The sequence below is a fragment of the Scophthalmus maximus genome, chromosome 12 (assembly GCF_022379125.1).
Source record: "Scophthalmus maximus strain ysfricsl-2021 chromosome 12, ASM2237912v1, whole genome shotgun sequence".
Taxonomy (NCBI): Eukaryota; Metazoa; Chordata; class Actinopteri; order Pleuronectiformes; family Scophthalmidae; genus Scophthalmus; species Scophthalmus maximus.
The window spans coordinates 22,634,379-22,649,672 of NC_061526.1; the positions used below are offsets into that span (position 1 = coordinate 22,634,379).

Here is a 15,294-nt window from a genome sequence, read left to right on the forward strand (position 1 = left end):
GGCAGTTTGATTGATCACTGTATCGCAGTGAGCGGATCAATCGAACGCTGGAGGGCGCAGTGGGAGTGTGTTGTGAAGGTATGAGGGCCGAGCTTCGATGGGTTGTGGCCCCGAGGTGAGATCGTGGATCGGGCGGGGGTGTTTGATGTTGCATTTATATATTAAATGTACTGTTCCCAAAAAATGAAGATCAGAGTATAGTCGTCCTTCCATTGTCTCATTTTCTTCACAAGTTTCTGCCTACGTTTTTCTTCTTGAACCTGTTATTAAACGCTAATAAACGTTAAAACCAAAAATCTTCCTTCCTGCGTCAAATTATTCAACGTGAATTCCCACGTACAGCAGGCCCGACCGCTCGGCCAACTCCTAATTATACATTCCTTTTTTCATATTCCCATCCCATGCCGCCCACACACACACACACACACACACACTTTTCTCCCTTCCCCACACACCCATCCCGTTGTGTCCCAGTCCTCGGCTCAAGGCAGCCATCTATTTCCATTTTTATCATTTCATCCATTCCCCCAACGATAACATCAATGAATGCATTACCTTTTGAAAGAGAGATGAGTTTATACTCATCCCTGTCTGCCTCCCCCCCCCCCTCTCTCTCTCTCTCCACACATCAGATGCAGTGTGTGTGCCTCGCTCGGTCGAGGCCGGGGCATATGGAAGTGGAGCTGCAGCAGATGGGCGGGAGTCCCACAGGCGGGTCCAGATGACTAATGAATAATGAACAATGGAGAGGAAACTGCTCTGTCGTATATATAAACGGGAGGGTGTGATGTTTCGAGGTAGGGGCCGCCGCTCAGATCCCACCCTGCTAAACATTAATCAATACCGATTCCGTGCGCCGCGGCGTCTGCGCGCCGCATCAATTTGCCTCCACTCAGATGTCGATTAGCTTATCAAAACGCGCGGCCAGCGCATAATTTATGAGACGTGCCTTCGTGCTGGATTCAGATCGAGATCTGTTGATGCGGGAGGGGAGAGGAGAGGAGGGGAGGGAAGAGGGGGGTGCATCGCTCATCTCACAGTGCAATCCATTAGGAATAAAGATTATTCCCAGAGGAGGAATGTGGAGAGCAAAGTGTCCGCAGGGCAGGTTGTTTAAAAAAATGCTGCTGCAGCTGCAGCCAGAGGATGCACTTTGAATTTTGTTTTTTGTATTATTATTATTATTCATGTGGATTCCGGCCAAAATGTGGAGGGGGTCACATGGGGAGAGATGAATTTTATGTCGAGTTTGTCCAGAATCTACTGCGGCAGGAGACGTGAGGCGTTCACTGTCCCGTGAACCTCTGTAGAAGAGGTTTCAAATGTATTGATAGAAATGTGTTGAGGACGCGTGTTTAAACTTTACACTCACTTTATATTTTATAATCCTCCCACAGTCCAACTTGTTCTGGTCAGCTTGCAGATAGAAAATGGTTTCATCTGCCTTAATAGCAATCATTATTATATTTGACCCCTGACGCTAGAGAGACACTCGTCTTTTACCTGAGCTGCTCACACACCTCCCACTCACTGCTCACCGCCTGCAACAAGTTCACACGTCTTCTTTCCCTCTGCCAAGATGCTCCGGGGCGGGTTGAGAGAAACACGACACCTCGTCAAAAACACACACGCGCACACACACACGCACACAACTTGTTAGAAGCTGTGAAAAGGAAAACAGTGATAAAATCAAAGAGAGGTTTTTTTGAAGAGAGTAGTGAAGTAGTTCAGTGGTGAGCTGAGCCTCGTCTTCATCATTGTTCTGTGTGTGGGTGTGTGTGTGTGTGTGTGTGTGTGACCTAGATTTCAAGCCTGCACTGCAATGCAAGTGATTGTGTGTGTGTGTGTGTGTGTGTGTGTGTGTGTGTGTGTGTGTGTGTGTGTGTGTGTGTGCGTGTGTGTGTGTGAGAAAGAGACAACTCAGGCTCTGGTTAACCATACATACACCTTGCACCTTCCCCCACTTCCACTCACAAACCCCCACTCCCCTCTCGCACACACACACACACACACACACACACACACACAAATTTATTTTTTAAGTGTCACTTAATTTACTGTTGTGTCTTTGTTTTCAATATTTTCCATATTTATCTTTATCATCAGGCAGGATTGATCAAAGCTTAAACTCTCTGATCGGTGAGATGAATCTATGTAAAGATGATTGACAGATGAAGGTTTGGATTCGACGCCTTTGTTGTTGGTCTATTTTTGCTTTTACCTCGTGGACCTGGAGAGAAACATCCTTGTTCTCATTTAGTGGATTGTTTGCGTCGGACGTTTTATCGGTCGTTGCTCCATTTGGCTGCAGCGTACAAGATGTAGACACGGCGTGATTGACAGCTGGTGCGGTCCAACCGGTGCAGGGTTGCAGGTGTAGGTGGGCGCGCTCACAGTCAGACCACACCCTTTCCTTTAAAGCCCCAGTGTGTAATGTTTGTACGTTTCCGGTGGGATCTGGTGGTAAAGTTGCAAACCGCGACCAGCTGAGCGACCGACAGGGGACACTTTATGGTGGCGCACCGGTGTCGAATCAAAGACAGACAACCTGTCGTCGGGACTGCGATTGATCAAAGTTTGTCTTCCTGTCAGAACCGATGAGTCGTCACATCTGTCGGCGGTTTCATGACTGAAACTATTATAAAACCGCAAGCAGCTGAATATGGGGCGTTCAAATTTTTTTTTTTTTAATCCACGTCTCTTTCTCATTCACGTTTGATAATGAGGTTGCCAGGCAACAGTATAAGGTAGCAGCTTCTCAGACTGACTCACTACTAAGTGTCAGAGTTGGGGAAGCTGTGTGCGTGCGTGCGTGCGTGCGTGTGAGTGAGACAGGAAAAAGCTATTAAATTGATTCAGTAGCAGCCACACACACACACACGCACACACACCGTTTTGCTGCTGAATACACCCTGAATGTAAATCGCTGTCTTTTATGAATATTTCTATTGGCCGAACACGGCGGAATAAGCACGTCAGGTCGTTTTGCCGCACGCACGACTAACGCGGCGTCACCTCCAATTACGTTGCTACATGAAACAGCCATCAGCGCCTCGCAGGAGGAGGGTAATTGCTTTTTTCTTCGCCACCAGGAAACGGTTCCGTTCAGTAAAACATCTTGTGATAAAGAATCCGGCGTTCCATGTAGGGTTTATGTCTCTGATGATACTTTGTACCTCCACCAACGACAAGGAAGTTATGTTCTTACCCCTGTCTGATTGGTTGATTGACTAGTTGGTTGTTTGGTTGGTTGACTAGTTGGTTGGTTGTTTGGTTGACTACTTGGTTGGTTGGTTTATTAACAGGATTACGCAAAAACTAGATTTCCACAAAACTTGGTGGACGGACGAGAAGTGGGCCCAGAAAAACAAACATTTTCACAACCACCAAGCGATAAATCAAGGAATAATAATTAACAAACAAACAAATATCAACAATCTGAAAGATAATCTTTCAAAGAGAACCGGTAGATTTTGAAGAAGTTATTTAGTTTTCCCCCCTTTTCTTTATAGAATAATAGGTGGTGTCACCTAAATTGTCAAAATATTCTCAGTATTTTCTCCGTACCCAGGAGAAACTTCTTCATGAGCCTTTTTAAATTATTGTATCCTGTTGGTGCACATTATTGTGACTTGATTATATTTACTCAACAGGATGTTGCCAGCTAATAGATGCAGGTAGACGGATTCGCACTCTATGGCGGCGTTATTTCCAAAGCTTTCATCGATGCCCTTTGAATCCAAAGACATTTTTATTCAAAGGAAAAATAGATAAATTGCAGCTTTTTGTTTCCGCACATCAATAATTTTTTTTATACTTTTGGCGGCATTTTCCTTTTGTCTCGTTTTGGGACCAGCATCTCATTAAGTTGGTCTGTCTGGTTATTTTGGGGGGGATACATTACTGTCCGTCAAGTCCGTCTCTATGATTTATATTATTCAACCCCTGACTATTGTTCTGGTGCTGTCCAAATTTGTTAGTAGTATCTAGTATTTTTCACCTCTGTGTATATATATATATCTTCAAGATATAACTAGAAACATTAGATATATATATATATAAACTGTATTTGCATCCTTTTTTGGTTTCAAATACCTCTTTATTGACACCACCCGTCATATTTCATCTGTGTTCATGTCAATCTATTGTAAATTTATTCTATTTAATTCTGTTTGTCCTATAAAAGTAGATATCGCTGCAAATTTTTTTTTTCAGCGTCAACAATCAGCGTTTAGATTATTTGGTCATCTTTGAAGTCGCACTGCTAAGGCCATTTAGTAGTTACATTTAGCTCAACTGTCCATAAACTCTTTATTCCTAGTCGGTGATTGATTTATTCTTCTTCACTATTTTATTAAAGTATTTCATATTGGTCAGGCTACTCCACAATATTTCAACAAACCCCTCAAATCCCTCCTTATAAAAAAACATGTAATACAAAATAAATACTAGTGGAAGAAGCAGAGTTTTGTTTTTTATAAGCCGTAACCTTTAATTACAGTTACGTTACCTTACGGTCCTTTTCTAACGGTCGATAATTGAAATGACGAGGTTAAAAAAATGCAGCGTCGGGGGAGTCTGGTTGTCTGGTTGTTTGGACGGAGCAGCAGCGTAGGAGGAGGAGGAGGAGGAGGAGGAGGAGGCGGAGTGAGCTTCCTCTTCAAACTGTGACTGTGTGTTTGTTGTGTTAACCACAAGCGACGACTCACTTCCTACGTCTCAGCAGGGAGCAAAACTGCTCGGCACTTCACCGTCCCTGAAGCAACCGAAGGCTGCTCCACGTGAACAGCTCCGTGTCAAACGTCTGTGGCCGTCTAATATGATAAATAAATCAAAAAATAAGCACTGTTATGGGTACAGTCGCCTAAGACTCAATCTGTCTCATGCCGATTATCCAAACGTCAGATAAACCCGACGCAGAGCAGGAGGAAAAAAAGAGCGAGACAATAGAGAGAGATTTTTAAAAATCGATAGAAATTTATTTGTCTGACTTATCAAAAATATCTGCGACGCCTTTGCATAGATGGGACACAAAATAGCTTCTTCCATGATTGTTTCCGGGTGATTGTAACGAGGAGGACGAGGAGGAGAGAAGCACGACTGAGTTTTTCTCTCAGGCAACACGTGGGACACCTTTTTTTTTTCCTTCTTCTTCTTCTTCTTCTTCTTCTTCTTCTCCCTCCTCGTCTTTGAGCAGAAACTGGAGGTGTGAATCTAAACGAAAAGCCTGTCGAATTCATCCTCAAGAGTTGAGCTTCACTCCTTTTTAAATTAGGGTCACAATAAATATTAGGAATATATTACTTCTCGGCTTCGTTAAATACTTTGCTCAAATATCCTTTTTTTTATCTTCTTCTTCTTCAGAACCAATTATGTCACAAAACGTGGGGAGAGAGAAAAAAAAAGAGTCTTTGTGGTCAAATAATTAACTTAAACGCTATGAATTGCTCCTCTATCGCGAAACAACGCGGGAATGAAAAGTAAAGAGATAAAAAGTGAAAGTCTTCGGCGACGAGTCGTCGGCTTCTTCACAGGTCGGTGAGACGCTCGGATCTTCTCCGACGCATTCAGCTTTGTCGTTCGCGTGGGTCGCGGGCGTCACATTTTCACATCAGTAGTACCCTGGACATTAATCCTTCCAGCTCCCCGTACAGGCAATAATCCCTCCTTGATTCTCTGCTCTTCCAGTGCAACCGCTCCCCAAAACATATACATATTCCTTCTTCTTGCAAGTTGGAAATCCACAAAAAAACAACCTCTGGGCTCAAATAATCCACGAACTCGGCCGGGCTCCTTCTGGACTCCTTTTCCTTCTCGCCGTTCCTCTCCTGTCCTGTCCCGCCGCCGCCGCCCGGCGCTCAGTTGGCGAACTGTCGGTAGAAGGCGACCTTGACGCGCTCGATCTGGTGACACAGCTTGATGGCGGGGCCGAGCTTCAGGTCCATGCACTCCTGCACCGTGGGCAGCGTCAGCAGCAGCAGCGCCTGGCCGTCGATGTCCTGCACCAATGTATACACAGTATTTTTTAATAAGTCAGAGAGACTTTTCATGGCAGTTCAAAGAAAACGTCGTCCTTGAAATGTTGAAACCAGCCGAGAAAAATACTTGGTTGTAAAAAGTTACGAGAGTAAAATAGTAATGAAAATTAAGATTAAATATCTTGAAATATAATATTTTGAAAATACAATTTTTGAAATATGACACGTCCTGACAAATTTTTCAGTATTTCTTCTTCTTTTTTTTTGTTTTTAGAAAAGAATAATAGAAAATGATAGAGAGATACTGTACTGTGTGTGTGTGTGTGTGTGTGTGTGTGCGTGTGTACCTGCTCCTGGAAGATGTTGGCCAGCGACGCACAGTCGGTAGAGTTGATGAACTGAACGACTTCGTCGACGCTCCACTCCAGAGGGTTCCTGTCCAGAACCAGCTGACCCTCGTCCTCCTCCATCTGACACACACACACACACACACACACACACACACACACACACACACACACACACACACACACACACACACACACACACACACACACACACACACACACACACACACACACACACACACACACACACACACACACACACACACACATTTTTAAATACACAGTGCCGTAGTTCCTTGAGGACAGGACCTCTGTGTCGGTCCACCCCGTCTCACCTGCACGTCTTGTCCCTGCGGCGGCTGGTACTTGTTCTTGTTCTGGCAGTGCGCCGACAGCGAGCGGGTCGACCTCCTGCGGCCCACGGGGGCGTCCCGGCCGCCCGCCGCGGCGTTCCCCGCGCTGACGGCCCTGTGCAGTGCCGCGGCCCGGCGAGGGCGCCCGCCGCCGGCCGCCTCCACCGAGGACGCGTCGGTGTGGTCCTCGCGCGGCTCCGAGCTGTTGCCCTCGCTGCCCGACTGCATCTCGTCGTCGTCCTCTTCTCCCTCGTCGCTGTCCTGGGGGAAGAGTCAGAGTCTGAAGCAGCTTGTCAGACAGGCACTGAAGTCATTGGACATTTTCCTGAAAGTGATGTACGTGATGTAATTTAAATATCTATCAGGTGACGGTTGTTCCTGGCTGATTTTTCCGTCTGAATTTTTTTTCTCAGAAAGTTTCATGGCAGTGCTGAAGTGACTGAATCACTTTTCCAGAGAGAAGGAAGAGAGATGAGTCTGGAGTTCCTTGTAAGTGACTCATATCGTTAATCAGAATTTCTAGAGTCGTCAGACGAGTTCTTAACCCAGAAAAAAATCGGTTCCAATCATAAAATCTCCAGATTCAATAATCTCAAGGCTGCTCGTCCCTCATTAAATCATCTCTTTCCTTTCCTTTAAAACTACAATAAAAATCTCTTCTTCTTCTCCTCTCTTCTCGACTGTGAACAGACAATCATCAACACTCTGGAGAAGAGGAGCGACGCGGCGGAGAGACTGAAGAACAAGAAGAAGACCAGTCGCCTGACCTGCGGCGAGCCGGCGGGAGTGTAGTCCACGGCCGACGATCGTCTCTTCTTCTGCACAAAGATGGCTTTCCTCTTCTTCCTGCGGCGCGTCGGCTTGGCCAGCTCGCCCTCCGCCGGCTCCTCGCCGCCCGCCGGCTTGGACAGCTTCCTCTTCTTCCCGTAGTAATAAGCTGGCGGAACGGGGGGGAAGGACAAAAACAGGAAACTCAGCCGGGTCGCCTTCATAGCTGTGGGCGATGTGAGGTGCGTACATTACGGGGGACTCACTGTATTTGGTTTTGGTCTGAACCGAGCAGTTCTGTGGGCACTTGTCGGCGATGAGGGCGGGGCTGAGGAGGTTCGGGCAGCACTGCAGCTTCACGCACACCTTCCGGCAGAAGTCCGGGATCTGGTCGGCCAGGCGGACGATCCGGATGGTGGAGCGGTAGGTTTTCCCTTTATACCTGGAAGGGGGGGGGGGGGGGAGAAATACAACTTTTATTTATGAGAACAACGGATAACTAAATGGTCCGTCAGAGCGCTCGGCAGGTGAATGATGATGATCAGCTCCTGAAGTTGATCATCTGGAGGCAAACTCAAAGTGATTTTGCCGCCAAGTTTGGCGAAAACACGTCCAATGCGTTGTATGTATGTATGTTTGAATCACATAAGGAAGAGGTTCTGTTTTTCGGCCTGAACATTTCCCCGGCTCTTTCCCGTTCTTCCTCACTTGGCTTTGAGCGTCTCCTCCTGACATTCCCAGCTCGGGTCCTCCAGCTCCTGCAGCTCCTTCAGGACCCGTCCGGGCTTGTAGGCGGCGTTGATCAGCATGTTGAGCAGCTGCAGGCACGAAGCACAAGTCGGATTTTAAAAAAAAAAAGAAAGAAAAGAAATCAAGTGTTGAGGAAGAAGAAGAAAGAAACAATTCTCAGGAAGAATCAAGAGTTTACCGCACTGAAACACGAAAGGGGGATCTGAATAATAAAAAAGCGAAAAGGGACCGAACACAGAATCGAACTTGTGTACTCGAACATACAGAAAACACACAACCGCTCGTCTCTGGAGAAATTAAGAGGTTGTTTTGCTGAGCAGTGGCGACAGAGTGTGTGTGTGTGTGTGTGTGTGTGTGTGGACTGACAGCTCCTCACATTAAAACGAAGGCACCGCTGGGAAACTGCAGGTGGTTAACAAGACATGGCCGTCTCGCCCTCCACCTTTCACCCCCCCCCCCCCCCTCTCAATCTCTGTCGGCCCTCCTCTCTCTCTTTGAAAGTGTGGAACTCTTTGATTAAACCTGCCCCCCCCCCGACATCAGCTCACCTCCTTGAGGACCAGCGCGCACTTCCCGGGCCCCACGGCCTGCGGCAGCTCGGCGATGCGTCCCTTGTTGAGGTAGGGTCCTGAGAAGCAGCGGTGGTTGACAAAAATCTTGGAGCAGCAGTATCTGCCATTGGCCGAGCCTGGGAAACAGGAAGTAAGAGGAATTAACGTCGAACGTACACGTATGTTAAATAAGGAAATGAGAGCGCGCACGGAGATGAAACATGGCGTGTGAGGTCGGAGATCAGAGGATAACATAAACAAAAATCCACTTAGTTTTTTTGGACTAAAGATTTAATGTGTGTTGGTTGGAACAAAACATACATGTCATCACAAAGGTAAAACCAGGGGCCGAACAATCACACACGCAGAATTATATATTTATTATAGTAATAATATTAAAAGTGTTTTTGATTTATTTGTCATAAAACATAGTTATTAAATAACATTTCCTGGATCCGCCCCTTCATTTTAGTTGCCTCTTCCCAGCTAATTTCAACTGCGCACGTTTTTTCTCCGTTCGTCTTCTGCTGCCTACGAGGCTGCATGACGTTTTATACTTTTGTGTTTTAAAATACAAGTAGACACTTCAATATATTCATGTTTACTGCAGTTAATAATCAGGTCAGAGTCCCGCTGTGCTGCGAGAGCGTCCCCCCGCCACCAGGAGATGAATCGAGGGTCGACTGAATGACACCGGCCGCGGGCCCCCGGACCACCGCCGGCACCTGGGACCAACGGCGGCGGAGGTGAATCGTGATGAGGTGAGACGATGAATATGTATGAAACAGGGGGGGGGGGAAGAGGATCATGGAAACTCTGCTACCCTCTGCTCTCCTTGTCCTCCGACACACCGATCTACTCCGAAACATAACACACGTGTACATGCGTCCAACAACTACATGACTTCGTCTGACACCAGCCTTTTAAGGAAATTTTTTTTTTAACCCTGTTTGTCATCAGGATGACACAAAAACACAAAACATCTGGTAGCGGGATGTGATATGGGCCAAGAACGAAGCCATTACATTTTGGGGGTGGATCCAGGAATTTTACAATTTCTTTCTTTCAACTTTCTTTTAGGGCATTTTGTGACATTTTCACGGATTAGCCAGGGAATAATTCATAGATGAAAAAAGATCTGGTGGGTTGGTTTTTCAGGATTACACAAAAACTACCGAACAGATTTCTATGATCCGGGAAAAAGATATTTAATATATTAATATTTAATCACTTTTTTTTTTTTACTCTTTGAGATACAGCATTTTTTAATTTTTATTCACATTTTCAGATTTCCCAGGAATAATTGATGGATCTTGACGCAAAAACCACGAAACAGATTTCCACGGAAAATCAGCGAGAGGATGGGACATGGGCCAAGAAAGAGTCCCGTTACATTTTGGCATGGATCCCGACAAAGGGGGCGGATCAAGGATTTTTTATTCATAGCTTTTCTCTGACAGAAACATTTTCCCAGGGCATAATTCCTGACTCTTGCTCGGGTCTCAGATTGAACGTCTGAAAAAAGAAGCTTTTGAAGAAAACGAGGAACTTAAAAACAAAAACTAAACACTGTTTATTTTATGTGGGAGAGTAGGAAGAGTCGGGGAACCCCCCCCCCTCCCGGCGCGGCAGCTCATTAGCGTTAATTACTGGAGATGAATCATGTGCAAACCTGTCTTTTGATTACCTGGATCCATGGCGACGGGCTGGCAGTGGTTGACGGGAGTCGTCTCCACCGGCTGCGACGGAGCCGACCTGCAGAGGAAGGGGTGGCAATCAATCAATCAATCAATCAATCAATCAATCCGATCAAATGATGATGCTGATCTAATCAAACAGGAAACGAACGACGGAGGAACCGAATGGTCGCCTCTACAGCAGGTGAGGTAGAACGCAGCAGGAGGACAGAGTGGAGGAGGAGGTACAGATGAAAAGATTCCCCCCCCCCCGGACGTGAGAAATGGAATGAGGCGGTTGGACGACGCCAGCGCTGACAAAGTGCCGCGGACGACGAGAATGGCGACATATTTTCTCCCGCTCTCGAAAACGCCGGCTCCCGCGGGGCCCGGCGGCCTCTAACCTGTCATTTGTCAAAGAAATCAATCAGCGCCGCAGGAAACAACAACTCCTCTTCCTCAAGAGAGGGAGGGAGAAAAGCTCGAGGCTCGTCTGAACAAACCTTCACTGGGGAGGATTTCATTTGTTCTGGCTCACAGGTAGAAAGTCAGAAAACAAAGAGACGTGAACAAAACTAACTTTCCTGCTGACGCTGAAGGTTATGGTCTACAAAATACATGTTTCAGTCATACTCGAAAAACAAGTCTGAGGAGCAGAGACACATAAAGAAAAACTGATATAAACTTATATTAAATATATTAATATATATATATAAGTTTTCTTACTGTTTCTCGGGCTGAACCACAGCGATCTTCTTCTGCTTCTGGCCTGTGGACGAGACGATTACAGAGAGTTTATTAATAATAATAATAATAATATATACCGATATCACTAGACATGAGTGTGTGTGTGTGTGTTTGCGTGTACGTACAGACTGGTTTGAGAGGCGGGGTCAGAGGATAAGCGTTGGCCTCGCACCAGCCGACGGGGAAGATGTCCGTGGACTCCACGTCCACGATGCACTCGGACAGGGGCTTCGCCACACCTGGTGGACGGAGAGGGGACAGGTGAGGGAGCTGTCACACACACACACACACACTGGTGTTTACCTTCACTCTGATACACACAGCGGGAGTCCTATTAGACTTAATCCTATCCCCCCCACACACACACTCATGCACATGTCTGTACCTTCCAGTCGGAGCCACAGCAGGCGTCCTCTGACCTGCGTGACCTGAGCCACACACACCTCCGACGGCCGGCGAGGGTTGACCGCCTCCAGCCACATGTCCTTGGCAAAGCCTCTGTTCTGCCATGTCTGCGCGCACACACACACACACAGACACACACACACCCACACACACACACACACACACACAGACACACACACACACACACACACACACACACACACACACACACACACACACACACACGAGCGGTAAAGAGGAGACAGAGCGAGGTAGAGTTTATTTTAGATTCAGGACGGTGATCTGACCTGAGAAAACCTAAAGCTCGGCTCAGATTCTAAAATATTCAAACACGTTTCTTTTCCCCCTCGACGACCTTCAGGTGTGGAGGCAAACATTTTTTTATGAAACGCCTGAAATATAACTTTTTTAAAGGACCGAACGCGACCGCGTCGTGGTCCGGGTTCTCACGTCGGGGAAGCAGGCGTCGGGCGCCGCCTCGGCGCCGCACTGCTTCAGGTAGTCGGCCCAGTCGAAGTCGTGGCCCTCGTGGCCCGGCGGCCGCTCCAGGCCCACGCCGTTCTTCAGGCACCACTGCACGGGCAGGATGCCCGGCGAGCCGGCGTGGCACAGCACGGAGCGCGGCTTGGCGTCAACGGAGAGGTCGACCAGCGCCGCCTGGAAGTAGGTCTCGTCGTGGACCTGACGGGGCGAAAGGAACGTAGAGGTGACGTCTCCGCGCGAGGACAACGCGGGACGCATTCAAGACAAAACAGCCCGGACACTCCCCGATCAAAAACAAACCCAACCCCAAACAATCCAGAGGAGCAAGGCCACATCTTTGGCAAGAGCATTGAAAAGAGAATCAGATTAAAAAAAGGCAGCTGAGGAATGCAGCAGCAGCAGGAGGGAGGCGTCCGCTTTGGTAGTTTTATTTCAAAACTGAAGATAACGTCTCCGGTTTCCGACTCACCTTGGCGACGGAGACGGGGCAGATCTTCAGCGGCTCCCACGGCGACACCATCTCCAGCTTCATGCCCGTCCGGAAGGCGTGCGCGGGCCGGTCCACGTGGTCCTGACACAGTAAAAAAAAAAGAAGAAAAAAAGTCAGGACTTTTTTTAGACGAGCGCGCTCCACTTGTGATAATAATGCAACACGCGACACAATGTAGGTCATGCAGACCCTGCTGAGGGGGGAGGGGCGGGGACGTGTAATGAATGAATGAATAGGAAAGGGCTATAACCAAACTACATTTTAATATTTGCTTCCTTGTTGTTGTTGAACCGGTAATTTGTGATTTTTAGATTTCCTGTTTTTCTGCTTTGGAGTTTCTTTTGCTTTTGCCACGACCTGATTCTTCTTCTACTCATAGACATAAACGCACGACACGTCCGGTTAGACAGAGATTGTCTGGTGCAGTTGCGGGTGCAAACATATAGATTTTCTTTCTTAGAGTTGAGTAAAGTGCCTCAGGGACTTAAGGTGGAGCGTCGCGGATTTGAGGATGTCGATGTTGTGTGATTCGACATTTCCTCCTCGTTCTCTGTTCAATCTTTCAATCCTAATATTTCCTCCTACACGTCCCGGCCTCGAGTCGCGTTGCCGTTCTACCTGAGGCTCTTTTTTTCTTTCTTCCTTTCTCTCTGTCAGCGTCGTCGTTACGCATTCATTCATGTCGAGATTGGTCTTGCGCACGGTTCAAAGTTCACGGGTGTTTGCTGCGATGCGGTCGGTCTCTCTCTCACTTCAGAATAAAATCATGTGAATGAAGAGTTTTCTAGATTTAAAAAAAAAGTTATTGGACCTTATTAAACTTCTATAAATAAGTTATATTTACAGGTCTTTACTTCCTTAAGTATTTTTCCAAGTTTCCGAGAAAAGATTCATTCCAGTTAACTTGGTACAGTAGGTCATCTATACATATAAAATATTGTCTGCAGGTAATATTCTCCCCTTAATTATGACAAAATATTTACTCGGGTTCCAATGGACCCGTTGTTTCAATCGGACGTTTTCTAGAATGAACTATGTTATTTAAGGAAAATTCTAATTGCTGAGTTCACATCATAAATCAACCACAGGCGACAACAGTAGTAACACTTACGGTCGTCTCGCCCTGCAGCCTGGGCCGCGTGCCAACACACACACACGCACACGCACACGCACACACGCACACACGCACACACACACACACACACACACACAGTGTGAAGGTTTCCCTCACCTTGAACACCTCGAGCGGCAGCGGACTCTTCTGCCCGTCGAGCCGCGCCTCCTCCAGAGCCTGCTGCCAGTCGGCGGCGCTGTTCAGAGACTTCAGATCTGAGGATTAAACAGACCATATGAAAAAATGTTCAGATAGGCCTGATTTCAGATATCCAGAGTTAATAATAGCTGACGTGACCAAGAACTCTTATTTTCCAAAATCAAGACAACTTCGGGACCGTAAAAGCATATAGCTGAAAATAATCATCCAATTATCAATGATTGAACCATCAGCAAAATAATCGGGACCAATTCTGCTATCATGCAATCATTTGAATTATTAATTTTTAGTAAAAATGCAGAAAAAAAACATTTATTCTGACTTTTTAAATGTAAGTGTTTCCTGTTTTTCTTAGTAAATCCATTATAGTTATAAAATATCTTTGATCGATCAGACAAAACAAGACATTTTAACCATGAATAATTTTTAAGGGATTCATTTAGAAAATAATAAATCAGATCATCTGTACGAATGAAAATAAACATAGTTGTTGTTAGTATCACAGTTTTGGAGAAATCATTCTGGCACCATAAGCAGGATCAGATCAGAATAATTTACTATCATTAACTTTTTCATACAGACTGTTATTATGTTTTCCCACCTGTGGGCGGTCCCAAGGAGAGCTTGTTCTCCAGGGCCCAGCCGAGGGGGCGGAGTCGGACGTCCAGGTAGAACGTCCAGGTGTCCCGGGCCTGCCGCTCCTCGGAGAGGCCGGCGCAGCGCAGGCGGAGCCTCCCGCCGACGTTCCGGACGACGCGGACGGGCCAGTACAGGAGAGGGTCGGCGGCGTCCTGGAGCTCCAGGACCGCGCCCTCGACGATCAGGTCCACCTTGTTCTTCCCCCGCAGAGGCTGCCGGGGGGACGGGGACACAGTTTGTCAGGTGAGGTCCACAGCGTCTATCTGACTGCTGTAGAGAACTTGTGAAGCATGTGTGTTGCCATGATAACAAGGTTACACACCTTTTAGTTTCAAAATGGGCGTTTTTAAAACTTAAATGATCTCCGTCCAGACGAGCGTTTGAGCTCTTTTATCTGAAATAATCTCCGTCCATGCAAACGCGCATAAGCGGCAAAATATCATAGGAACTTAATGAGATGAAAAAAATAAATTTTTCCAGTCACATTAAATTAAACAGAAATGTTAAAACCAAACCCGCGCAAAAAAACTAACAAAACACATTTTAATCTGCTTGCTCGTCAAAGAGATTAAATAAGAAACAGACAAACAGAAAATGTTTCAGGATGTAATTAAGTTAATTTGCTAAAGTTTTGTACTGTACATTATATGCGACCTTTCAGAGGGAACATTTGGAAATATTGTCCTTTCTTCTCCACTACAGTGGGATGGATAGAATAAAGAAGCTTTTAAAATCCAACAACATTGTTGAAGATTAATCCAGTGGTTTCAAAACCGTTTTGGATTCCGACGTCAGCCTTTCGGATCTGATTTTTCCCATTAAACTTCACAAATG

General features: G+C 46.4%; 1 protein-coding gene and 1 long non-coding RNA gene across 6 annotated transcripts in view; one reads left to right on the forward strand and one right to left on the reverse strand.

Moving 5' to 3' along the window:
• The first annotated feature begins 652 nt into the window (after positions 1-652).
• Positions 653-7,510, forward strand: LOC118292133. Its single transcript, XR_007031942.1, has 3 exons — positions 653-797; positions 7,092-7,167; positions 7,369-7,510. It is a non-coding gene; the product is annotated as an uncharacterized LOC118292133 (long non-coding RNA).
• Positions 4,954-15,294, reverse strand: part of sfmbt2 (Scm like with four mbt domains 2) — a 29,870-nt gene continuing 19,529 nt past the window's right edge. For all 5 annotated transcript variants that reach the window (XM_035620644.2, XM_047336493.1, XM_047336496.1 and 2 more), the window contains 15 exons: positions 14,423-14,672; positions 13,780-13,877; positions 12,528-12,629; positions 12,026-12,256; positions 11,556-11,682; positions 11,296-11,409; positions 11,150-11,192; positions 10,435-10,502; positions 8,745-8,884; positions 8,155-8,264; positions 7,713-7,888; positions 7,446-7,615; positions 6,661-6,939; positions 6,326-6,448; positions 4,954-5,999 (listed from right to left, as the gene is read on the reverse strand). In XM_035620644.2, coding sequence (XP_035476537.2) covers positions 5,859-5,999; positions 6,326-6,448; positions 6,661-6,939; positions 7,446-7,615; positions 7,713-7,888; positions 8,155-8,264; positions 8,745-8,884; positions 10,435-10,502; positions 11,150-11,192; positions 11,296-11,409; positions 11,556-11,682; positions 12,026-12,256; positions 12,528-12,629; positions 13,780-13,877; positions 14,423-14,672 — 2,172 coding nt within the window. In that variant the 3' untranslated portion in view covers positions 4,954-5,858. The remainder of the gene's footprint in view (positions 6,000-6,325; positions 6,449-6,660; positions 6,940-7,445; positions 7,616-7,712; positions 7,889-8,154; positions 8,265-8,744; positions 8,885-10,434; positions 10,503-11,149; positions 11,193-11,295; positions 11,410-11,555; positions 11,683-12,025; positions 12,257-12,527; positions 12,630-13,779; positions 13,878-14,422; positions 14,673-15,294) is intronic.